The sequence below is a fragment of the Sarcophilus harrisii genome, chromosome 3, assembly GCF_902635505.1.
Source record: "Sarcophilus harrisii chromosome 3, mSarHar1.11, whole genome shotgun sequence".
Taxonomy (NCBI): Eukaryota; Metazoa; Chordata; class Mammalia; order Dasyuromorphia; family Dasyuridae; genus Sarcophilus; species Sarcophilus harrisii.
The window spans coordinates 54251990-54279681 of record NC_045428.1 but is presented as its reverse complement, the minus strand read 5'-3'; the positions used below and the strand labels follow the sequence as shown (position 1 = coordinate 54279681).

General features: G+C 35.2%; 1 protein-coding gene across 2 annotated transcripts in view; it reads right to left on the bottom strand.

The window, feature by feature from the left end:
* Nucleotides 1–27692, bottom strand: part of COL4A4 (collagen type IV alpha 4 chain) — a 141228-nt gene that overhangs the window by 107382 nt on the left and 6154 nt on the right. Inside the window, exons 1-4 of one of the 2 annotated variants that reach the window (XM_031957943.1) lie at nucleotides 23367–24084; nucleotides 16859–17033; nucleotides 12921–12963; nucleotides 8305–8382 (exon numbers count right to left, since the gene is read on the bottom strand). In XM_031957943.1, coding sequence (XP_031813803.1) covers nucleotides 8305–8382; nucleotides 12921–12963; nucleotides 16859–16914 — 177 coding nt within the window. In that variant the 5' untranslated portion in view covers nucleotides 16915–17033; nucleotides 23367–24084. Of the gene's footprint in view, nucleotides 1–8304; nucleotides 8383–12920; nucleotides 12964–16858; nucleotides 17034–23366; nucleotides 24085–27692 lie in introns of those variants that run through there. The other variant, XM_031957942.1, reaches the window with a different exon arrangement.

Below are 27692 nucleotides of genomic sequence, written 5' to 3'. Positions count from 1 at the left end.
ACAGATTATAAAGGCCAGCAGCACTAAGGCAAAAAAGAGAATGTAATATGCAATATTTTGTCAGTAAAGCCTACTGATATTTAAAATTTGAGACAGACAGATAGATACACCCATACACACACACACACACACACACACACACACACACACACACACACACATATATATACTTCTCCTTTCATATCATTGCCAGAATCATCCTGTTTCAGATCCCTCAGCTGTTCTTGTTCTAATCAAAAACTTCCTCCTTCCCTGATTCCATCATCTTCCCTCTCCAATCCATTTCACATACCTCACCACAAAGCTAATCTTCCTTCAACATTATTTTCATCTCATTTTCTTCAACCATCATCATCGTCAACATCATCATCATCATCACAACATTAATATAGCACTTTATAAGTGCCAGGCATTGTCTGACAGCTTTACAAATCTTTTTCATTTAATTATCACAACAACCTTGGAAGGTAGGTTGCTAGCATCATTCTCATTTTACAAGTTAGAAAACTGAAGCAAAGAATTTAGATATTCCATAACTCCTTCTTCCTTATTGCATTAAGGTTAACCCACCTCCAGTTTTCAAAGCCCTTCAGATTACAATCCCTCACCATTTTCAGACCTTCTTTGCCACAGCTGTCTGCTGAACATATGCTATCTGCTCTAAGTCTTTCCTTCATTCCCACCTTTAGACATTTTCTAATATTTCTTCCTCCACCTAGAATAGTATCTTTTCACTATTTTGCCTATCCATATTCTACACATTTTCTTAGGTCCAGTACAAGTCTTTATATGCAACTATAGCTTTCTTTAACTTTCATTGATTTTCATATCTCTTTTCTTCTTCCTTCCTCCCTCTCTTTCTTCCTTCCTTCCTCCCTTCCTCCCCTTCCCTCCCTCTTTTTTTTCCTTCCTTCCTTTCTCCTCCTTCCTTCCTTTCTCCCTTCTTTCCTTTCTCCTCCTTCCTTCCTTTCTCCCTTCCTTCCTTCATTCCTTCCTCCCTCCCTCCCTCTCTACCTCCCTTCCCTCTTTTCTTTCTCCCTTCCTCCCTCCCTCCCTCCTTTCCTTCCTTCTTTCCTTCCTTCCTTCCTTCTCTCCATTCCCCTTCCCTTTCATTTTCCTCTTTCTCTTTTCATTCCCTTCCCTTCTCCACTACGACTACAATAGTCATAGGCCTCACCTTTTGGCCTGTTCCATTTCCATCTTGATCCAGATACCCCCTGGTTGGGTATCCTGGTGATCTCATATTGATGCTACAAAGTGCAGATGCCCAAACATCATAGACACAGTAGTTCAGAAAGCTGGAGTTAACAAGAGATGGGCTAGACTTGGACTGCACCATCATCATCCCATCTCCCCTCACTGACTCACCTCTCTTTTGGAACCCATAACACTTATGGCCACACAATTGATCACTTAACTAAATCCAGTGGACTAGACTGGAAAGAGCACCAGATTTGAAACCAGAAAATCTTCCTTCAAATTACCATTTACATCTTTGGGATTCTGGACAAATTACCTCCCTTCTTGGGGCTTTGGCTTGTAAAAGGAGGGCTGGATGACACATTTTGTGTGATTTCTCACAACCCTAAATGCTAAGTTCCTAGGGCATGCCTTCTTATGTTAATTTTTTTCGGTTTGTAGTGATGATTTTTAATAATGATATATATCATCTCCTTAAGGATAAAGACTGACTCTTTCCTATATTTATATTTTGCACAATACCCATCATTACAGGACCTTAAACATCATAGGCTTTCTATAAATATTAATTAACTGGTGAATTGATTGATTGAGAGATGTCATAAAAACATACCAGTAATTCCTGAGGATTTTTTTTTGGGGGGGGGGGGGGGGGGGGGCAGTTAAAGATGGCTTGATTGTGACTAAATCAGAGGGCCACTGGGTGTCACTGTTACTTCACCAAACACCAAAAAAGCTGAAATTTAGCTAGATTTAAAAAGTCAGTTAGCTTTTGAATATTCAGCCTCTACTATAGATAGAGATCTATGGTAGTTGTCAGGGACTGTGGGAAAGAAGGAAACTAGGTACAATAGGTAGAGCATTGGATCAGGAGTTAGAAAATCTGAATTCAAAACTGGCCTTAGATGCTTACTTGCTGTGTGGCTCTGGAAAAAAACCCTTAACCTCTGCCTGCCTCAGTCTTCTCTATTGCAAAATGGGAATAATAATAGCACCTACCTCCCAGGGTCGTTCTAAGGATAAAAAAAATAATAATAATTATAAAGCATTTAGCATAGTGCCTGTCACACAGTAAATGGCTGAGCCCAGAGTTAGTAAAACTCATCTTTGTGAGTTCAAATCTAACCTCAGACACTTACTAGCTGTATTTTATCCTGGGCAAGTCACTTCACCCTGTTTGCATCAGTTTCCTTATCTGTGAAATGAGCTGGAAAAGGAAATGGCAGGCTACTCCAGTATCTTTGCCAAAAAAACAAACAAACCCAAATGAGGTCACAAAGAGTTGGACACTAAACTAAAAATGACCGAAGAACAAAATTGTTGTTGTTGTCCTTAAGTTCCCTACAGCAATAAAATCAATCATTGATTCAGATCCAAAAACTAAAACAAAATTTTCAAAATATAAGAGAAATGAAGGTATCAGTCCTCAAAGACTTTACAGTAGAAAGAGGGAGGCAAGGCAAATCCTTGGAAAATCCCCTTGATATATTTTCCCCTATTTCTGTACCTACAAGAAGACGATTTGCCCTTTATTAAGAATCTGAATGACCAGGAGTAGTGGCCTGGGGGGTAGGGCTAAAGTAGGGCTAAAGCTGATTGGGTGACCACTTTAAATATGATAAGACAATACATGTCAATATGGTTAACCTCTAGGCAGTAGAGAACTACTTGTTTGATAAGGGGGAAACTGGCTCAGGTAGAAAAGAGAGAACAGGTGAATGCTTCCATACTGATCAGTCTTGGGACTCAATCCATGAGTGGCCACTGTACTTCCAGGCTGGGCAAGATAAAGAAATCGAATCTCAAAAAAGAAAAAAAAAGTAGCTGGATGACTTTTTTAGAAATACTTTAGAAAGGGTTTTGCAAGGGTAAGTGTTGAAAATTATCTTTGCATGTACTTTGAAAGTTTAAAAACTATTATTTTTTTTAAAATACTCTTAGAAGTGATTTCTGGTTAAATAGAAGTTGAATTAGACTGCCCTTAAGGTCCTTTCCAATTCTGAGATTCTATGATAGCTTGATTAAATCATTTCAACATTAAGTGACATGATGATAAAGACAGGTCTCTTCATTCTACCTTGGCTGAAAATCCCCACTAGTCACTAAGATGAGATGTGAAAATCTGTAACCTAGACTACATAACAGCTCCTGAGTAACTGCATATAGAATACATATAACCTCAGTTCAAAGATCCAATTTCTGTGCCTGGACATTAATCCCAGTCAAAAACCTAATTTTCTTATTGAATTGACATTATTTACTTAACAAAAAGCTCAAGGAAGGGCAGGGAAGGATTTGAAGCAGTTCTCTTTCCATCTAAAAACTCCACACTCCTGCAGGCATATAGCACTTTTGAATGCTATGTTTTCCTTCTTTCATTATTTCTTTATTAATTAAATAGCTACTATGTGCAGAGAACATCATACCCAGCAGTAAAGAGGCACAAATTCTAGATAATATACAATGTTTGCTCTCATGGAGTTCACAGGCTGGTAGGGAGATTAAATAGAATCATTTGTAAATATAATTGTAAATTATATAATTGTAAAATGGTGTAATGCCCAAGAAGGTGTGTGTATATATATATATATATATATATATATATATATATTCTGCTATATGAATTACAAGAGAGAAAGCTAAGAGAGTTACTTTTCTGATGCAAGAAATGGGCAGTTGCATAGCTCTTCTTGGTTCTCAACTAATGGTGTCTATGCATTCATTCAACAGTTTGCTAGTTGGCTAACTACCTGGTTTAGTATTGTTGTTAATTATTTATTATAGTTATAAATTGTTAATTATAGTTAGTTGTTAATAACTGATCAATAAAAATCAATTATCAACTCAAAATTAAATAATGTTTATAGAGTTGCACAAAGCACCAAAGGGATACTCCAGCGCATGAGATCTAACTAAGGCAGTGCCCCAAGTTGTATGTGGTTTGAGGGGAAAGATTAAGACATGAAACATTTAAAAAAAAAACAACTAAGATAAGAGGCAGTCTAAGAAATACCAAATAAATGAATGACACTAAAGTCTATAGGAACCCAGAGAGGAGAGAGAGGGGGAGGGAGAGAGGGAGAGAGGGAGAGAGGGAGAGAGGAAGAGAGGGAGAAAGGGAGAGAGAGGGAGAGAGGGAGAGAGAGATTGATTCTGGCAAATACTGCACAGCTTGGCTAAAATTTTATCAAAGAAAAACTAGTTACTTCCTACTAATTATGTAATTAGAACCTTTTTTTGTATTTTTGTATTTAAAAAAAAAAAACATGTTCGCTTGAATTTGGAGCGGGGATGACCACCTTAATCCAATTTTCTTCAGAAAACTTTATTGGATCTGTCTTAATTCTAGGGCTTTCCCACTGGCCTTATTTCCTATTTAGCATCCTTATGGCTTGTTTGCATATAGTTGTTTTCAAGGTGTCTCATCTATTTTAGTTTGTGAACTTCTCAAGAGCAGGGAGAGTCTTTGCCTTTCTTTGTATCCCCAGGGCTTAGCACAGTGCCTGATATGTAGTAACAGGTGCTTCATAAACCCTTATTAATTGAATGACCAGGGAAACCCTTGGACATAAGGAGGACCTTGATGAGAAGATGAGCCTAAGAGGAGTTGAAAAGAGGAAGATAGGCATTTCAAGCAGAAGAAAATGTCTGGAGTGAAGTCACAGATATGGAAATGGGTAAGAAAAACTGAGTGAACCAATACAGAGAATATAGGGGAGGGATATATTATGGAGAATACCACATACCAAGCTGAAAATTAGTTTTTCAGATAGTCAGGGGAGAAACTTCATTGGGAGCTGAACTAACACACAAGCTGACAAAATGAATATACAAAGAGATCTTGCTAAGCTAGAGCAGCAGGTAAAAGCTAATGATATAAAGGTAATTAGGGCATAGATTAAAATCTTATTAGAGAGGATAAAGGCAGTATGGTTCGGCAACAACTTATCCAAAAAAGTTGGGAGTAAGGAATGGGAGAAAGATTTAGTGAACTTTGAGCTTCAAATAAGTGAAACAGGACAGTCAAAAAAGAGTTAATATGATCTTAGGGACAAGGACTGTCCTGAGGGGGAACTCCCTTGGACCAGTGAAGATCTTCTCTACAGTTTTAAATCTTAAAGAATTTCCTGTCCCTCCAACCAATGTTGAATTTAATTTGGTGAATTGAATTGTCACAGAATCTCAGAATTGGAAAATACCTGCCTCTGGCAGACTTTGAACGCTAATTTATGACTTTAAGACTTTCCCCACTAAGCTATGTTAATCCTTGAGCATCCTTTGCTCATCTTAGGCTGAGTTAAAAGAGGACAGAATAAAAAAATTTTTAAAAATGATATTTCAGCAGCAGCAAAACATTGAAATATATATGTATGTATGTATGTAAGTATGTATAAAAAAGAGAGCAGAAGGGAATTCAGAAGAGAATACTGAAAGTGAGTAAATGTTGGAACCACCAGTAAAATTTAATATACATCCCAAAACCCTGAGTTGTACATAACAGACATGTATTATGTCATGCACGCATCCTCTTTCTCCAGTCTTCTTTGTATAAGAAAATATAAATGTTAATATTTGATCTATTTGTAAAATCCATAATAATAAAATATTAAGAGGCATAATGTCCAAGAATAAGGAGGTAACTATCCCACTATACTCTGCCCCAGTTAGACCACATAGGAAGAGTTCATCCTAAACACCACATTTTAGTAAGGTCATCTCTAATCTGAAGAATGTCCACAGGAGGGCAACTACCATGATAAGAATTTAAAATTCATGCCATTTGAAAACTGGTTGAAGGAACTGGGGACATTTAATCAGAAGGAAATGACATCAGGGAGACTTGATAGCTGTCTTCAAATATTTGAAGTGCTGTCAGATGAAAGAAAAATTATTTATTCCACTTGGCCCTAAAGCTTAGAACTAGAAGAAAGCAGTTGCTACCGTGCAAAGGGAGATTTGTTTTTGATGTAACAAAAAACTTTCCAACAATTGTTGTTATTCAGTTATGTCTAACTCTTTATGACCCCATTTGGGGTATTCTTGGCAGAGAAATAAAGAGTGGTTTTCCATTTCTTTCTCCAGCTTACTTTACAAATGAGAAAACTGAGGTAAACAGAGTGAAATGGCTTGCCCATGGTCACACAGCTGGTAAGTGTCTGAAACCAGATTTGAACCCAGGAAGATGAATCTACCTGACTTCAAACCCAGCACATCCCACATATCCCACTTATCTGTGCCTTTAACAATTAGAACACTTCAAAAATGAAAGGAGTCACCCTCAGGTCAGAGTGATTTTACCTCAACTTATAGCTTTAAGCAAGATTTATTATAAAGGGAATTCTTTGTCAGACCAGATGATTCTTTTCAAACTTTCCTACTGAGAAATTTGATGCTTCTGTGATTTTGTGATTCTCTCCTAGATTTTTACTTGCAACCTTAATTCAGGTTAAATTCCAATCTCAGTCTATAGTCCAAAAACATAGTGAGTATGAGTCTCTCATCTCACATCCAGACATTAGAGCCTCAGTACCTTACATCTCAATTATACTTTATAGTTTTTTGAAGGGTTTTTGACAAATGTGACCTCATTTAATCTTTCTAAAAATCCCATGAGTTAGGCAGAGTAAGTTTTAAGATCTCCATTTGGCTGATAAAAAAACAGACTTTAAGTGGAGGCTCACTGCAGATTGAGACTAGCAAGTTATGGAGGCAGGCCTAAAACCCTGCTTCTACATTGCCTTGCTTGTCTTTGTCCCCTTCTGAACCTTTTCTGCTCTCTTCTGGGTATTTTTGGGTCTGGTTCTCCTCCCACTACACAGTCAAAGTAGCTTGATCTCAGTTCAGAACAGCCTGTCTGATTTGAGAGTAAATAATGAAAAAAGGTCAAGAAATACTCCTGCCAAGTCAGTGGGCCGTGGTACAATAAAATTAACCCATAAAGACCCTCATTCTTTCTTAGTATAAGTACCCTATGGGGTACAAAGTAACAGAAGACACAATCCTTCCCTTCAAAGGTGCCTTTTCTCAAGTCCTAACCCCCTAACCTTTACTGAATTTTAGATCTTAAATAGCCATGTACATTCCACACAAGACTGACAGGAACTAGACTTCAAAAGAGTAGGCGAGAATTGACTCAAAGAATTGTTTAGAGGTTTTTAGAACACACCTTCCTCTAAGACTGGAATATTTTTGTTTTTAATTGTTTCAGTCAAGTTGGAAAAACAGGGAGATTAGGCACCTCCATGGAATTTCAGAGCCTAATCTCAAAAAAACAACATTCACTGAGTTTTTTAAAAAGACTTTGTAATGAAAAGGTTACCAAAGAAGGAAGAGGAAGAAGAGGAAAAATGAAGAAGAGGAATAAAAAATTAATTTTTTTCCAAGATATTTCTCTCCATTTCTGCTCATGTCCCTCTTTCTCCCATTAACCTGTGTTCTGAATCAGAATCTTCATTTTAGGATGAACAAGAGAGCCTTTAGGAAAATAATTGAAAATGCCCAGCTTGAGGGGATGATGGTATAGTATAGAGAGAAATGTAAAACATTGTGGCCTTACTGAAATTTTTAATGTAATTTTACATGAAATTATATTCCAAACTTCCTTCTTTAAAGGCAGAAATAGATCTATTGATGGAAGTAAGGCTACGTCTGGATGTCTTACAGTAAGAAATTGGTTTTCTCTTTTCAGAAACCTTTCCTCTATTGTCTCTGATCACTTTTCTTTACTGGAAATAAGATTAAGAACACATGCTTTGCTCTCAGATATAAGACAATCATTTATATTATAACTTGCCCAAGGAAACATTTTTTTGAAGAATTTATATTCCCTTATGGCAAGTCACTTAATAAAATGCTTGTTGACTTGACTTATAAGATGTTCAATGTAACTGACCAGATTATTTGACTTACTATGCCTGCACACAAAGCATTCTCATTACAATGGAAAATGTTTTTCAAGATGGAATGAACTCTGATTTTTGAAAGTTATAATAATAAAAGTTATATATTTCCCAAAATGACCAGGAATTTGAGATCACCTGGTTATCAATTTTGATGTTTCCAAATGACATTTACTTTATCCCAGCTAACTGTTCAATCACTCACCCGAGATCCTTTTTCAGGAAAACACTGACAGACTGAACAATCTCGTCCTCCACAAGGACCAGAGTACTTTTTTCCACCCTGAAAGTTAAATTTAAAAAAAAGTCACTTAGCAAGAAGACACAATTTGCTTTGGAATAAAAGGATATGAAAATACTCAATTCCACTCAGAATTTAGCCAATTTTCCTTTTTTATCATTCAATCCATGATGTCCCAATACTGAATTATTCAAATAACTTAATCACCCAACCAGGATATATAAAGCACCCATGGAGTATTCCACAGGGCTAGGTGCTGGACATAGAAAGATAGAAACAAAGAATTCTTGCCTTCAATAAATTTATATTCAATTCAATGTGCATATATAAGTAAATTGCAATTTGCTCTAGTGGGAAAAGAAATAAGGAAAAACTACATGTGAGAAATGGTGCTTAGATGAATAGGGACTAGCTTATACAAAGGCACGAAGATGGGAAATGAAATAATAATAATGCTAAATAATAGCAACTACCATTTAAATAGCCCCTTTAGATTTGTAAAGTTCCTTGCAAATGTTATCTCATTTGATCCTTACAATAACCCTGGGAGGTAAGTACTATCATTATCATCCCCATTTTACAGATGAGGAAACTGAGGCAAAAGGTAAATGTCTGAGATCAGATTTGAATACCCATCTTATTAAACTCCAAATCTGTCAATCACTCTATTCACAATGTCAGTGTGTGACAAAGAACAAGTAATTCAGTTTGGGTGGAATGTATAGTATGTGAGAAATAAAATATTCAATAAGTTTGGAGCCAAATTGTGATGGACATTAAATGAAATGCCAGCAGTAATTGGGAACTACTGGAGTTTATTGACCAGGAGAATGACATGGTCAATTTGTGATATAGGAAAATAATTTCAGTTTCTATGTAGAAAGGGATAGATGAGAGAAGGGAGTGACTTCAGAAAGGAATTGGTATAATAATCCAGGAGAGAGGGAAGTGAACAGAGTCCCAAATACATTTAGTTTAGTGCAAGGAAAAGTTGTATTTAAATGGAAAATATCACCCAGAAAAGATTGTTGAAGTCACCTTGTCATCAAATGCATAACTGGGAACCATCCTATTTGCAGGTTGAGTTATATAGCCATATAAACCATATAGATATATTGAAAGACATAGGGAAAATTCTTCCTGTTCCCAATTTCCCATAGAAATCTTTCTTCTGCTTGCCTACCACTGATGTGTCATTCCTATTACATTATAAATTCATTCTTTGGATCTAAGACCTACTCCATGTAAAGATTCAAATGCCACTCAAAGTTAAATTATAGGTCTGTAATACTTTAATGTGAATAAGTTTATCACCACCTTTGCAATATGACATCTAATAAAGGTATAACTATCAAGAGAGAAATCTATAGCATTGGATTGTTTAAGGGTAGATAAGATGTAAAACAAACAAACAAACAAACAAACAAAAAACCAAGAGCTATGTTCTTAAACAGAAGGTGCTGTGCTTTCATCAAAGGTTTCATCTGCTGTCACTATTTCAGGAATTAAATAGTCTTCTTTCCCTTAAATTTCCATTTTAAGACTACAGTTGTGTTATAAACTGAATACTCTCTTCCACAGTGAGATCTCAGCATATCACAAGTTCAGTCAACCAGTAAGAGTAACAAGTCTTACCTTGAGCCATTAAGAGTGAATTTGCTATTCTGAGAGAAGTGTCAGGGAAATCATATTTACATAAGTAAATTACAGATAGATCTCATAGTTCTAGAATTCAGCTTTGTCCAGCCTAACCAACATCTGTTCCAATTTTCCTTCGATCATCCCTAAAACAGGCAAGTTCTCATCAGGCACTAAAGGAACCAGCAATGTGGCTTTGCTGACCAGTTCTCCAGCCAGAACTCTAGAAATCAAACTAAAACTACTTTCCCTAAAGCAGTGTAAGGCCTCATTTGGTTGCTTCACTCACCATGGGTCCCTTTTCCCTTCCATTCACCTACCCTTCCCCACCCTACTCCCACATAGGATTTTAAGATGCTCAGGGCAACTAGATGGTAAAGTAGATAGAATGCCAAGTCTGAAGTTAAGAAGACTCATTTTCCTAAGCACAAATTTGAAATTTACTAGTTGTATGACCCTGGGCAAATTATTTAACCCTGCTTGCCTCAGTTTCTTCACTTGTAAATGAGCTGGAGAAGGAAATGCAGAAGCTTGCCAAAAAAACCCAAATGGAATCACAAAATTTCAGACATAACTGAACAACAACAAAAGATAGCTTGACTTTACACAATTCTTTCATAACTCATTTCTTCTTCCATAACTTGGCAGCTAATCCTATAGACTTATTCACCATTTTTCTATTTCCTTTCTGCCCAAAGAAAGCCATTTACTAAGTATATAATTATATTTAAAAGTCAAGCACATTTATATAAATTAGATAACTTGTGACCCAAAGGTAATAACATTCATTTGAAAAGATGGACTATTCATCTCAAAGTCTGAAGGACTTGAGCTGGAAGATAATGAAAAGGATAGTGAGAAACTCCCAGAACACAACATTCAGTGCCTTAATCATCCTGCCTGAGGACCAGTCCTGAACCAAATATATGGTGCAAAAGAAGGCTTCTTGACCTCTTTATTTTTTTTAAGGTTCTTATTTTGAATCTTAAGACTGTATTAAAGTATTATGAGAAGAATTCTAAACTCAGAGTAGGGAGACGAGGAAGGAAGAAAGAAGTCTGAAGACCTAAAAAGATTAGAATTCTAATCCCTGCTCTGCCAACTAACCAACAAACTGTGAATTTGAGAAAATTATACTGCACATGTAGAGTGAAAGAGTATCTAATTTGTCATCAATGGCTCTGACACTTTTTAATTGTTCAATATTAGGCAAATCATTTTACCCCTTAACAATCATCCTCACTCAGTTTTCCTGAAAAAGCTTTTAAGAAAGTTGACTGAACAATAAGTTTGGATAAAGTAAGTGCCATTTGGAATTGATAAATGGGACTAGATGATCTCTTATCTCTAAAACATTGATACTATGATGTCTGTGCTTCAGTTTGCTCATCTAAAACAGGAAGGACTTAAAACAGACTACCTCTAACTTCCCTTCCAGCAATGCCTTCCCATAATTTCTGTTAATTGGCCATCACCAGCTCCCAACAATGAATAATGTCAAAAATCATTCCTCCACATGTATACACACACATATTATATTTATACATACACATACATGTATGTACATATATACACCATTTCTCCATTTCTTTTCTTTTTTTTTAAAGACAATTGGGACTAAATGACTTGCCCAGAGTCATATAATTAGTATCTGAAATTAGATTTGAACTGAGGTCCTCTTGATTCCAAAGTGGATACTCTATCCACTGTTATCACCCAGTTGCCCCACACATTTCTATTTTGATGTCACTATCCATACTTCTTTCAATGGAAAAAAAATGTGTTTGAAGAATATGTAATGTTTTTCCAATTTAAATATACTAAGGCTACATATTTAAACAAACTCTTTGTATACTAAAAGTACATAAGTTAAAGTGTTTCCACAATTAGATAATTTAAATAAAAAATGCATTTGAAACTTTCAAAAAAATCAGTAGAGTCCCAAGTAAATTGTTATCTTCAAACACAGAAACATTAAGTTCAAAGCCAGTAGAAACTCATGATAAGATTTTTTTTTTAAAATGCTTCCAGTCAAAGCAAGACTGCAAACAAGCACATAGGTAACCTGAGAACCTGGGTCATTTGAGGCTGGGATGCACATTACAGTGATTCAGTGAAATCTCTTACAGGATAATCATTATATATGAACCTTAATCATACTGGCAAAGGTGTTTCTTTTTTACTTCCTATCTCAGTGAAAAATTTGTGGCAAATGATTTTTTTGCTACATTTCAGGGAAGTGGCCACTTAAAAGGTGATAGTGTCTACTTTAAAATGTTTACAAGAGTCTAGTGAAACAAAATAACAGATGATGATAGAATCTTGAATTTACAGCTGGTTCAAAAGCAAAAGGAATCATATTGGTCTCCTATGGCCACCGTTTCATTTTACAGATGGAGAAAATAAGGCCAGGGAAATAATGTAACTTCTGCAAGGAAGCAGAATCAGTATTCAAATACAGGTTGTCTGACTATGATTTTTTTTTAATTTCTCTTGCTTTTAATAGGCCAAATTGTAAAAAATAAAGCAAATTCCAAGAAAAGATCTACTCTTTTAAAATAGATAATATATACACATATGTGTATATTTATCATATTGTTTATTTATCTGTTTCTATGATTTCATCAGTATGAAGAGCCACCTATCAGTGTGAAAACTTCCTCAACAAATACAGTTTAGGAAGTGGTTCATAATTAATATTGTTAGGGAATTTCAAAGAGACACTGAGAGGTGGATGACTTATTCAAAATCACATTGCCAAGATGTATCAGAGGCAACAACAAAGCTATTAAGTTAGTTCTACTACATCACATTAGAAAGAGAAGAAATGGGGAGTAAACTTATTTTTAGGGAGAGGCTTCCTTATTACTTTGTAAAATTCACCAAAAAAATGGATGCATGGAATCAAAAACCTGAGAATAAGCTCTAATCAATGTACTTACCCCGTAAACTTGTTGTATAGAAAAAAGAATAATTACAAGCGACCTGATAAAAAGAAAAATCCAGTTTAGTTTAAATTGTTCGCTAAGATATAAAACAAAATAGAAATGAATAATGAAAGATGAACCTCTCTTCACCTCTAATAGATTAATTTTCACTAGTTGGAGAAGAGAGAGCAAACTGAGAGCTAGTCCTCAATCACTCCCTATCCCCATCTTCTTTCTTATTTTCAATCAACCAAAAATGACCTCTTCCACTTCTGCTCTGGATTGGCATTTTGTTAGGTGCTGCATAACACATAAAGTAAAGGATATGGTTCCTATACTCAAGGAGTTTGAGATTGTGTTTGGGAAAGCAGACAAAAAATGTAAAACAACTGGGAATAACTAGGTGCTGTTATATGAGTCAGCCCCTTATTAAGTATTGCAACAGTGAGGACTGATGTGGCCAGAAAAAACTTCAGGCAGAAATGGAGAGGTGGGTTGGGAATAGTTTAGGCTAGGTTTTGAAAGCTAATTAAAAAGAGAAAGGGATCATAGGACATTTTAGACAAGGGGGGGAAAAACATAGTGAAAGAATATTACTTAAAAGTTTGGGGAGGGGAAGGAATGAGATGGTTTATTAAATGACAGAATTATTATAAATTTTAAGTAGGACTTCAAAAAAACAGAACTTCATATATCTCTTGTTATAAAATATTACTATAATATAAGATGACTGAAGATTTCTAAGAAGTATGAGAAGACATATAAACTGACAGAATGAAATTAGCAGAACCAGAAAAAACAATATATACAATGATTAAGCAAAGTAAACATACAAGGGGAAAAAAAGAGAATCTGAATCCTTAAGTGGAGGAAAAATTATCTCTTTTTCTGCTGGCAGAAGTGAATAATATTCCCTATACTATCAGGAGTATGATATTTTGATTGCTTTTGCTGGACTGTGCTCTCCTCTCCTTTCTCTTTTTAACTTTTTTTTTCTTTTGGAAGGGATGGCTCACTCGGCAGGAATGGAGAGCAAAGGATATATTGAAAATAAAGATAACATAAAATAAATAAGGCCAAAAATAAAACAATAAAAAAAGATTTTTTTGGCTGATGCTAGGAAGTCTTAAGTGTATTAGATCAAATTTGAACTCAGGTCCTCCTGACTTCAGGATGCTCTATCCACTGCACCATCTAGCTGCCCCTGCTAGCTAGCTTCCCCTAAAAAAAAAGATTTTAAAATAGCTCACCTTTATATATGTTTTATCATTAGCAAAATATTTCCACTCACTTCATCTCACCAAAACCTTTGAGATAGGTAGTGTAAGTATTATTCCTATTTTAGATGTAAAGAAACTGAGATACAGACTTATAGGATCATAAACTTTGAGGGATCTAAGAAATAATCTAGTTTGACCCTTTCTTTTCACAAATGAGTTAAGAGGTCCAGAATTTGCCCAAAGTCCCCATCATAGTAAATGGCATCACTGGGATTTGAAATCATTCTAGCTTATTATAAGAAGGAAACCTCACCATCAAACCTTAAATGACTTATTCAAAGACACCTCCCCCTTTTTTGCTCATTTGTTTTTTCTCTTTCCTCCAAAGTCTTTAGTCTTAAGTGAAAATACTTTCCTCCCTTTCTTAATGCAATCTCTTTGAGTGGCTGATAAGCTCAATTTAAATATATGAAAGCAAAGGAGAATCTAAGGCATGCATTTATCTGAAACTCATGACTCATATGTTGAAAAACTAGGGGTCTAACACAGAACCATAATTTTCTGTCAATGATTTTTTTAGATATATTCTTTGTAGGGAGTGTTTTTATTTTATAATAAAGTTTTGTAATTTCAAACCCGGCGAATTTGGAATACATGAAAATTCACAAAAGAACTTCATTAGCATTGGCCATCTATCAGCAAATTAAAACATAAATACAGAAGTGTGCAGAGAGAAGGTGATGTTTCCATATTTAAGAGAGTGAACTTGGAACACAGATTTATAAATTACTATTCTGTTTACACTCATCCATGGCTAACTATTGGATGTATATCCTTTTGTATACAAGTAGTTTTCATATATTTTAGCTTATTCTCTCCTCACAAGAACCCTATGAAATGGGGGGGGCACTTATCCCCATTCTACTGGTGAAAAAAAATGAGGTCTCTGAGGGGAAATAACTTGCTGAAGTCACACTGTTAGCAGAGGCAGAATTAGAAACATGTCTTCTTATCAGCCTAATATCACTTTCATTAAACCAAAATGCTTCTAAATGACCAGTTCCTATTGCAGTGTATAATTGAAAGTAATGAAATTCTAATTCCCCATAAAAATAACAATGTGAACTTTTCATCAGGTTTTTCCCCCCCATAATTAGTCCAAATCAGTAAGATTCCAAGCTGGATTTATTCTGCATAGCTATAGAAGCAAAAGCAAGGACTAATAGAACCAATAGTCCCCAATTGGGGAACCAATAGACCCCAATTGACATTACTGGGGGGTCAAGTTTTGAGTAAATATAAAGAAGGGAAGAGGGAATAAATATTCATATAGTGTCTACTATGTTTTAGATACTATGCTAAGCACTTTACCTATATTATTTCTTTTGATCATCAACAAACCTGGGAGATAGATACTATTATTATCTCTATTTTACAGCTGAGGGAACTAAACCAAATGAGGTTGAGTGACATCCCCAGAGTCACATAGCTAGTAAGCATCTGAGTCTGGGTTGGAACTCAGGTCATCCTGATTCCACTCAGCACTTTGTTTACTGAGTTACCTAGTGAGCTATGGCATTGAAATGGACTAATTCATGATATCTTTGGGTTAATTCTTTTGTCTGTGTATACCCCAGCATTTAACACAGAATCTAGCATATTCTTTTTCTATCTTTCTTTTCCCATTTCAATTTTTTCTTATTTTGTATTTATTTTTAAATAAATAATTTTAAATAATCTAGCACATAGTAGGTACTTAATGAATACTTCTTGATTGACTGATGAACTAATGAGTCCCACCAATATTTTAAAAAAGAAAAAAAGCTGGATAATCTTTTATTAATCATCTTGCAAAAAGAATTTATATACTTATTAGAAAATTCAACTTAATGACATTTAAAGTCTTTTCTAAGTTAGATTTACTTAGTTATTTTAAAAGAACTCCTTCACCCCCTTCTCCAGCAAAATTGTGTGATTTGCCTGGGTTTCATACATTATTATACATATTTAAGTTTTATTCTTATTATTATAGTATGTATAGTATATTATAGTATAATATAGTATTATTAGTTAATATAATACTATATTATACTATAATATACTATACATACTATACATAATAACCATATTAGCTAATGGTTTTAGATTTAATTTGTCAGGTTAGGCCTCATACCAGCTAGATGAAATGTATTGTCTTAAGGATCTAAGAGGAAAGTTCAGCAATGAGGAATATACAATTTTTTCTGCAGTCACAGGAAATTACAGACATTGAAATTTAAACTCCCATTTTAACATATATAAAATACTTTGAAAATTTTGAAGGATTATATATATATATATATACACACACACATACATACACATATAAATCTATACACATATATACATATACATATAGTCCTTATATATGTGTACGTATGAGCAAATGTTAATATCATTAATATTATTATTGCATTCCTTGATGATTTTGTCTACTGAGCTATGCTATATTTTAACAAATGACAACAATGATATTTTAATTAAAATTTAAAAGAAAGGAAAAAGGTTTGCTCAGGATTAAAATGATAAAAAGCCTTTTACCACAGTATGAATAAAGTAGGCATTAGCCCCCATAAGCTTATAAGATTCACATTTAGAAAAGCAGAAATCATGCAAGTAACAATTGTTTACATAATGCCCAGGTTTCAGAGAGTGCAATATATGAAAATAGATGGGCACAGCCATGACACTTACCAAGGACCCATTACAAATTGTTTAAGCCATCTGAAAGAACACTTTATTAATGCCATTCGCAGTAATGGCTTCTCATTCAGGTCTTCACTTCCTATAAAGGTCCTCAATCAGTCTTTCTTTCCATTTGCATGAATCTTGTCTCTAAGCGATAACCTATGTAGTCCTGCTTTGAGATCTGTATATATTAAGAAGAGAAATTCCCTTAAAATGGTATGTTTGTTGATGATTATCCATTATTTCATTATTCATGTTATAATGAACAAAAGATCCTTCCAAGGACAGATTCAACAAATAGCCTTCTTGAAGAATTACTTTACTCTGTGGGATATTTGAATTGAATAAAAATTACTGGGAGAAAACATACTCAAGCTTAATTTGCTTTCCCCCTCCCGTTGACATGCAATCACCAGAACTAGAAAGAACTTTAGAGATCTACTTCAACCCCCTCACTTTATAGGTGGAGCAACTGAGTTCTAGACAAGTAAACTGAGTTCTAGACAAGTAAAATAACTTGCCCAATATCATACAAATAATTAGTGGTAGCATTTTATAAAGTTATATATATGCATATATGTGTGTGTATTAATATATGTGTATGTACACATATGCATCTGTTTTGTATGTATGAACATATGTGTACTTAGATGTATATGTATATATATGCCTATATCCACACTTTTTTAAAAATTAGGGACATGGATAACCAGTATTACAAATATCATATGCATCAATCCAATATTTTAGTTTGCCAACTTTTTTTATGTGAAATTCTCCTCCTGTTGCCTAGGAATAATGTTCTTTCCTTTTAGAAAGCAGCAGTCATTCCTTAAATACCTACCAAGTTCTAAGAGCTGAAAATATAAGGAAATAAATTAAACAGTCCTACCCTTTGAGGATAATACCATGTATACATATCAGGTCTTTTGACCAAGCTCACAGGAGACATTGATTATAGTGACTTGGTAGGAAGCATTTGTTTGTCCTTGTTCTTGAAGAGAAACAATGACGTCAGGAAGATAAAGTTGCTACAGAAAGGTTAAGCTGATATGGACTCCCAACTCACCTTTTTCTCCCACCTCGGAGGAGAAAATGGATTTGCTGGTAGTAGGTGGGAGAGTTAAGAGTGTAGACATTTGAGAGTTGAGAAAGCAGAAGAAAATAGGAAGACAGAAGTAGATGAGATTGCATGCCAAAGACTACAGAAGCATATAAGTACGCAACAGCTGAGATAAATCCTAAAAACTTTCAGATTATGGCAGAAATCTATAGCTTCAGAGCATTAAGCCAAGAGGATTGGAGGGGGAAGCAGAGGAGACAGAGACAGAGGAGAGAAAGAGACAGAGGGGGACAGGGAGAAGGAGAAGGGGAGGGGAGAAAGGGATTAAGAGAGGGGGGAGGAGAGAGAGAAAGGAGAGGGGGAGAGGGAAAAAGGTAAAGGGAGAAGGGAAGGAGAGGAGGAAAGAGGGGAAGAAGGGGGGAGAAAAGGAGAAGGGGAGGGGAAGAAGAAGAGATGTGGGGGGGAAGAAGAGGGAGGGAAGGAGGGGGGAGATGGAGAGGGAGAGGGAGAAAGGGAGTTAGGGGGAGCGGGAGAGGGAGAAAAGGAGTTAGAGAGTGAGGGAAAGTGAGAAGGGGAGGAGGAGAGAGCATGGGAGAGGGAAGGAGGAAAGGAGGGAAGGAGAGAGAGGATCTTTATTCTAAAACAACAGAAAATTTGTTTCAGATTAAACCTGAAGGCCTTGGAAGATAATTTAGGAGAGCAATAGACACACATAGAGTAATAGAAGGGGGAGGAAATACTAGTATTTTTGGAGATAAGGAAAGGCCTCATGAAGGGGGTGGCGCTCGAGCTAAACTTTAAAGGAAAGAAGAGATTTTAAAAAGATGAGATGAGATGAAGAGAAAATGCATCCCAGGTGTGGGGCACAATCAATTATTATCTGTAGGGAACAAGAAGAAGACTAGTTTGGCTGTACCAATGACTACATAAAGGAAAGTGAGATATAATTAAACTGGAAAGATTAATTCAAGCACTTTATTAGACTAGGAAAAATATATGCATATTATATAAACACTTCATAGATAATGTATTTATGTATATATGAGAATATGGGAAAGGGAATATGCATGTGAAAGTATATTTTTAAAAAGCTAAATTCAAAGTCTTATCCTTCAGTTTGAATGATTGAAAAAGGTAAACATTTGGAAACTTTGTCCCTCAAAGGAACAGCATGAAACTGAAATAGATGTTGATGATGAAGTTGCAGAAAGCTATTTTTAAATTTCTGGATAAAATCTTGGTAAGCTAACTCAATGTTGTATTGATGAGAGACTACTTTGCCAAATAAGTGGCAGAACAACATTCCAGGAGATAGTTTCCAAACAAACCTGACCAGAAATCAAACTGTTTGGCAAACTTCTGTTGGAGTCAGGCAGACAGATTACTGATCTTTTTCCATCCACAAATATTTGATTATGAACACTTTTTCTTGTTTCAAATAGGATTAAACCAATAAAACCTGAAGTAAGAACTAATGATTTTATGTGTATTTAATATGTTGGAGGTGAAAAAATATTTTAAGCACTTCTAGTTTTGTTCACTGACTTAAATGAAAAGGTGACATTGTACGTTCAAAAAGAGAAATTTATGGTAGTTGATGGTTCTAATTTTAACAAAAGGATGCAATTAATGGTGGTTAACAAAAATAGACATATGGTTCAAACCCAAATTTGAAAAGGATAAAGCCCCATTATTGCTGTGGAATGTCTAATAGTTAGCCATAGTATATAATTGCTGGTTTTGCTATCCATACTGGGATTCAAGAATCCTGAATGGATGAGACAAGAAAAATGAGGACCATTTCCCAAAAGTTGTTCTCCTAGCACCACCCTCCAATAAACCAAATATATAAATTATACATATATATATATATGTATGTATACATACACACGTATGTATATATTTATCTGTATTTATCTAAATAAACATCTATATCTACCTATCTGGCTGTTACTGTATATTCAACATGGTTGATATGAGTATTTGGCTTCAAGATGAACTTTGGAGAAATGATGGAAAAGGAGGTCAAGGACTTATGTCATATCTCTATCTCTTCCTCAGGATCTTCTGGAAGATAAGAATTCTGAAGTTTCCTTAAGTTTTAAGTCTCATAAACCTATGATCTCTTCACATCCTCCATCTCTTCCTTCACTTATCTAGACTTTCCCTCTCTTGGTTTGCTAATCCCTAGTGAATTAAGTTACTTCCAACTGATAGCAATACTCCCTTCTCTCTTCCCTCAACCCCAAATTAGATATACCTAATTCTGGACTGAAACAGCTTGGCTGCAAAATAGAATTATGGATGTGGAGTTGAGAACACATAAATTCAAATCCCAACTCACACGTTTACTATTATATTATGATACACAAGTTTCTGAGTCTCACTTTCTTCATCTGTAAAATGTGGATGACAAAAGAACCCATGTCATGGGGTCATTTTAAGAATCAAACAAGTTTATATGTTTAAATCACTTTGCAAACCTTAAAGAGCTACATAAATGTTAGCTATTATTCTGGGGCATGGGACACATATATTCTAAGAGAACCTTTAATCAATGGAGTATAGTTGGACTTGAAGTTAAGACTTGAGTTCAAAGCTTACCTTAAAAGTATGTCATGTCCCGTGGGGAATTATTTAACCTCTGACTCACTTTTCCTTCTCTGGTTGTAAAGTTCAAATGAAAGTGCTTTGTAAACATTTTTTCCACTGCCATGTAACCTAAGCTATCATTATTATTATTATTATTTTGAGTCATTATAATCCTCTGTTTGCCTCAATTTCCTCATCTGTAAAGTGGGGATATTAGCATTCACTTATTAGGGTGATTTCAAGGATCAAATGAGATAATTATGAAGCATTTAGCATAGTCCTTAGCATATAATATGCATTACATAAATCTTAGTTGTTGTTATTAAATATTATCCTGTTGGGTGTTTGTTTTCCTTATATCTTATTGTCTATCTGCCTATAAAACAAGGTTACCCTGCTCCTAGATCTTTGTGGTACATGAAATCATTGAGTCTATGGTAGTTTGACTGGTATTTCTCATGGGAACAACTACCATAATGGAGTAAAATTGCCAATGGAAATATTTTCCCTCATCAAAATAATATTAAGTAGTACTAATGATTCACTTCTCATTTTTTTTTCCAACTATAACCTTGTTCTTTCAAGAGGAAAAGCTCAGATAAATGACTAAATGTTCTTTTCACTTTTATTTTCTGAGAGAACCATTTTAAAATTGCTTTTGAGCAATTTCATTTTCTTAGGAAGTCTGAGAAGTAGCCTGGATGCCTGTTTGCAGACCCCGTCTGCTTTACCCTTCTCTATCTAAGTTAGCAGTTTTGGATTCAGCCTTGGCCAAAAAGTTTGTATTGGCTGCTTCATCTGGGTGGGTGGGCCCCCGAACAAGATAGCTGCTTTATCAGCTCAGGGAGCAATCTAATCATTTCCTGACCACCAGGCATTTCCCCTCTTTCTTTTCAAAGTCACATTTCACTGTTTTTCACTTCTAGATGTAACTTCTATGACTACAGCTTCCAGCCATTTTCATTGTGTCCAATTTTCATGAGCATTTCAATGTTAATAGGATCATAAATTAACTAGCACTTATTACCTACTAAATATCAGGTTTTGTGCTAAGGATTCCCTTTCTCCAAGTCTTTGCCATGTGGTGTGTTTGCAAAATATATAAATAATATAGGATATTTTTATGAGGGAGAAAATTACCATCAGGGGAATCAGCTTCTGTTAGAAGCTGGTACATTAACTGAATCTTCAAGGTAACCAGAGATCTCAAAAGGAAAAGGGAAAGAGGGAAAGGATGCCAGACTTCCAGGTCCAGGACCTGAAGACAGGAGACAGATTGTCTTGTGTGAAGAAGAGTAGAGCTGCACCAGAGAGAGCATAGAAAGAGAAGAAGCATTTATAAAGTGCTTACTATATACCAGACACTCTACACATATTTTCTCATGTGATCTTAATAATTCTGAGAGGTAGGTATCTTCCTTTTACAGATAAGAAAACTGAGGCAAACAAAGATTAAGTGATTTGCCTGAGATCACAAAGCTAATGTCTGATTTCAGATTTGTACTCAATCTTCCTAATTCTAGAATGAGGCTTCCATATACTTACCACCTAGCTATCTGGGGAAGAAGGAAGAGTAATATATAAAAAAGACTGGAAAGGTAGGAAGGGGTAAGATTGTAAACAAGTTTAAATACTAACCCTAAGAGTTTGCAGAAATAGTAGAGAACCACTGGAGTTTCTTGAGAGGAAGGATGCTCAGACCTCTACTTTAGGAAAATAACTTTAATGGCCAAGTAGAGGATGGAATAGGGAGAGAAATTTGGAGGCAAGGAAGCCAGATAGGAAGCTTTTGCCATTATCCAGACAAAAAATTACAAAGACTTGAATTAGATGGTAACTGTGGGAATAGAGAGAAAAGAACCTGTTCCAGAGACACTACAAAGATAGAAATGGCAAAATTTGGCAACCGATTGGATCTTTGGAGATCACGGATCACTGACATTATGAATATGGCTGAGCAGAAGGATGATAGTATGCCCTTCCCAACAATATGGAAGTTTGGGAAAGAAAGGAAAAAGAGTGAAAGTTATTAGACTTGATAAGTTTGAAATGCCTGTGGGGTATCCAGTGTGAATTGTCCAGTTGATAGTTTATGTTTTGGAACTAGATGCAGAGCTGGAAGGGATTCAACTTTGAAATAAATATGTTTTCTAGCAAATATCTTGATTGGTTGTATTTTTTGTGTTTTTTTTAAAGTGTCAGCAACACCTTCCATGATCAAGTAATTTTACCCTAAGTTTTAAAAAAAATCAATATTATAGAAGTCTGGTGCAATTAATGGAAAATTCAGAATTGTTGGAATTACTTTCTCTTTCCTAGAGGTAGCTAAGTGATTCAATGCACAGAGAGCTGGGCTGAAGTCTTATTAGCTGTGTGATCCTGGGAAAGCCACTTTACCTCTTTCTGTCTGCCTCAGTTTCTTCATCTGTAAAATTGAGCACCTACCTCCCGAAGTTGTTATGAGGATTAAATGAGACATTTGTAAAACACTTGACATCTCATAAGTGATTAATAAATGTACTTTCTCTTTCCATCACTCTACCCTCCCCAAAATATGTTTTAAAATGGGCAAAACATGTAACATTTTTAATAGCAGAAATATTAGCATCAAAAATAAATAATGAATTAAGAAATAATGTAAAAAAGATTTTTCAAAGTATTCCCTTAAATAGAAATATGTGTATATGCATACATATTATATAGATGCATATATGTGAAACACTTTTTCAACCATATGTGTGTATAGATATGTATACAGAAATTTCAAGACATTCATAAGACATTATGAATGAGCAGTCTAACTTTCTGACTTTATAAAGGCAGCACGTAAATCATAAAATTCTGACAGTTATTTACTACCTTTGTGACTTTGGGCGATTGAGAAGATCACGCTACATGTCCACTAGGCTTCTTTCTGGTTCTAAATCTATGATCCCACAATCCTGTGAACTAAGGAACAGAGCACTTAAGTGACTAACCCAATATCTCAGCATTGATAAGTAACAAGGCCAGGACTGAAATTCAGTACAATCACAACTTAGACCAGAATATTTCTCATGTGCTTAATCAGTCTCAAAAATATTGCTCAAGTTCTCTTCATGGTGACAGTTATATGGCATAATTTACAATACATTTTCTTTTTTATTTCAAAATCATTATTTAATTTTGATATTCATTAACATTTTAGAGTTCCTGATTCTTTCCCTCCTCCTATCTCTCACTTATTGATAAGACAAGAAATGTGATATCAATTATACATGTGAAATCATGCAAAAACATGTTTCCATATTAGCCATATTATAAGAAAATAAGTGAAAAAATATTGAAATAACTTTTCAATAGCATCTCTTTATCTCAAAATGATATATTCTTTATCTGGTCTTTAGCATCCTTCAGTCAATGCTAGATGAATGTTTGTTAGTTCAGGACCAATTGAGTTACAGGACATTTTATTTTTATGGTGAAATGGAATTAATTCACAAGATCTGAGTCCTAGCTTCCCTTCCTAACTGTGTGATTTCAAGGTCATTTAAATTCCCCGAGCCTGAGTTTCTTTTGTAAAATGGTACTTAGTCATTATTAATCAGAGAAATGCAAATTAAGACAACTCTGAGATACCACTACACACCTGTCAGACTGGCTAGAATGACAGGGAAAGATAATGCGAAATGTTGGAGGGGATGTGGGAAAACTGTGACACTGATACATTGTTGGTGGGATTGTGAATACATCCAACCATTCTGGAGAGCAATTTGGAACTATGCTCAAAAAGTTATCAAACTGTGCATACCCTTTGACCCAGCAGTGCTACTACTGGGCTTATACCCCAAGGAGATACTAAAGAAGGGAAAGGGACCTGTATGTGCACCAATGTTTGTGACAGCCCAGTTTGTAGTGACCAGAAACTGGAAACTGAGTAGATGTCCAGAAATTTGAGAATGGCTGAATAAATTGTGGTATATGAATATTATGGAATATTATTGTTTGGTAAGAAATGACCAGCAGGATAATTTCAGAAAAGCCTGGAGAGACTTACACGAACTGATGCTGAATGAAACGAGCAGGGTCAGAAGATCATTATATACTTCAACAACAATACTATATGATTATCAATTCTGATGGACCTGGCCATCTTCAGCAATAAGATGAACCAGTCAGTTCTAATGGAGCAGTAATGAACTGAACCAGCTACACCCAGCGAAAGAACTCTGGGAGATGACTATGAACCACTACATAAAACTCCCACTCCCTCTATTTTTGTCCGCCTGCATTTTGGATTTCCTTCACAGGCTAATTGTACAATATTTCAGAGTTCGATTCTTCTTGTACAGCAAAATAACGGTTTGGTCATGTATACTTATTGTGTATCTAATTTATACTTTAATATATTTAACATCTATTGGTCATCCTGCCATCTAGGGAAGGGGGTAGGGGGAAGAAGGGGAAAAATTAGAACAAAAGGTTTGGCAATTGTCAATGCTGTAAAATTACCCATGCATATAACTTGTAAATAAAAAGTTATTTTAAAAAATAGTACTTAGATTGCACTTAATGATCTCTTGAGTTTTTTGCATTTCCAAACCTATGGTCCTCTGTGTACTGTTCATAGGTGGCCCATCACCCAATTTTGATGCTTCAGAGTCTGAGATGTAGTGCTCAGGATTCACAATTGTATAGCATCTGCTAGAGAAGGCACAGAGGTATTATATGTCTAAGGTCATATGAGCAGCGAGTAGCAGAATCAGAATTTGATCCTAAACTCTGTCTCAAAATCAAATTCTTTCCACCAATCTACATGACTTTTCTGTTTTAAGCTTTATTTGATGGTGATTATCAAAGTTATCTCTGTGGTTCCGTCAAGAAATTCTGTTTACTCTTTACACACACACACACACACACACACACCAACACACATACTTAATGTGGGGTGTACTTATACATGTACATATGTACTCATTTACATATTATATATGGTTTTGTGTGTATGTTGTAGCTCTATATCATATATTACTAACTAAAAAATTTTTAAGGTTTCATTTTGCTCCACTCAAATGCTTTTTAAATCATTTTAAATCACCCACTCAGAGGGTGGAATTTTGTTTTCTCTATACCTTTCAGTCAATTGTGTGACTATAGAGTGTGCTATAGAAAACCATTTATGGTCCTCATGTTTTCAATTTCTATTTTCATCAAGGACAACTTCAATTTGCAATGTAAGTCATAAAGATCAAAAGTAAGCCCAATGGTTGGTATTTACTGAAGTCCCTTTAATAATCTGTCTCTTTCTCTCTCATATTAATCCCATCCCTGGAGTTTCTACTTGTTTGGTATTATTTCCTCTATCAAATAAACTGAAAATTGATTTGTCTATCATTTCAAAATTGTGCACATATTACTGCATTAATTAGAAATGACCCTAAATTAATATTTTGCATAAACAAAAGCCAAGTGGGATAGTATTTAGATAAAGGAGTATTTTTTTTAATTTAATGAGGAAGGTCAGCCCTACTCACTTTGATCCTTTTCTTCCTTAAGGAGTTCTCTAAGAAGACTCTCTGGCTGACAGAAAGTTTGCTTTTCAATTTCCCCATCCTGGGGAGCCAATGTAAGCTAAGATAAATGCAGGGGTCTCTAATCTGTCTTATACAAGTGTTTTTTTACCTTAGATACATTGCCCCCCATTCTGAAATACCCAGACTCCAAATAGAATATAGCTCCCTTCAGATTACAAAAAAATATAGCTACAAAATAAAGTTAATCTAAATAATTCCAAGGTAATAGTTCACTGTCTATTAATAGTGAGATCAGACAGGCATTCAATTTTATGGAACAGTAGGATGAATTTGTTGATACATTTTCAGGGAAAGCATTTCTGAGAGGAAAGCCCCAGGCTCAAATTCCGCAGTATCAAAAAAAAATTTAATATTAATATTAGTATTATATTAAGAAAAAAGTATAGCTTAAAATGTTCAATATTTTATCTTAGGGACAAGTATTTTTGACATTAATTAATGTAAAGACAATATAAAACACTAAGGCTATAGAATTCTTGCCCATCTGTTAGAGGTTTGTGTTTTTTCTTTATCTTTTTTTAACTGTCAACAAACGTCTTATTATTGGCAGGAGTTATGCTCTGAAGCTTCAACTCCAAACATGTTGGTCTTACTTTTAATTTGGAGTAACCCTTTTGTGATACTGTTACCAAAATGATCTCTGAAGGTGAGCCTCAGCTACATAAAAATGAATATTTCTTTCAAGAAGGATCAGCTGAAAATCCTCATTTAATTGTGGTTGTGAATAACTACAGGTTTCTGGAGAGGGCTTCAGAATTAGTTTTTCCTCTTGATCTTTCAACAGGATGGTCCAAAGGTCCTTCACTTAGAAGCAGCATGAGAAAAAATAGTCACTTTGGAATAGGAAGGTCTGGTTTTGAACCCCCACTCTGTGACTATGAGACTTGGCAGAAGTCAATTTTCATATTGGCTCTTGTTTTACTTCTTTTAAAAGGAGAAGGTCATGCTAGATAAATTATAAGAAAAAAAACTAAATCCTAAATCTTCTCTACAGGACTGCCTCTACTTCTCTCCAGAACCTTTGGATGCAATTTATCTAAGTTAAGATGAAACTCAAGGGCAACTCTGAATGGGGAAAGGAAAGCTATTTATGAAAGACATTGAGAATGAATTGGTTATAGATTGGTTATATGTATATGAGAAGCCATTTAAGAATGCTGGTCCCCTGCAGATGGTCTCTTGAAAGAGTTCCTGCCCCTATACTACCTTCCTGAAGTGGAAACATTGTGCCAAGATTTCAACCATCCCTACCACCATTGGGGCATGGGACAGATGCCTTGCTTCCAGCCCTATTCCAGGGTTTTCACGTAAGACTTTACTTTTAAGTTATGCTATCCGACAACCTATTAAGAGATATTTAACTTTTTTTATATTAGACTTTACAATGTATGTGCCAGAGGTCATCAAGGTGGGTGCTCCATTAACAGAACAAAATTAAATTTAAAAAGGATAATGTTCATAGTACAAATATGAGAATATGCAGATTCCCCTGAATGCACTCCGGTCTGATCAAATGGCCTTCACACTATTCCTTACACAAGATGTTCTGTCTGGATCTATGCTTTGGCAGTCTGCCCTCCAAACCTGGAATGTCCTTGCTTCCTACCTTTGC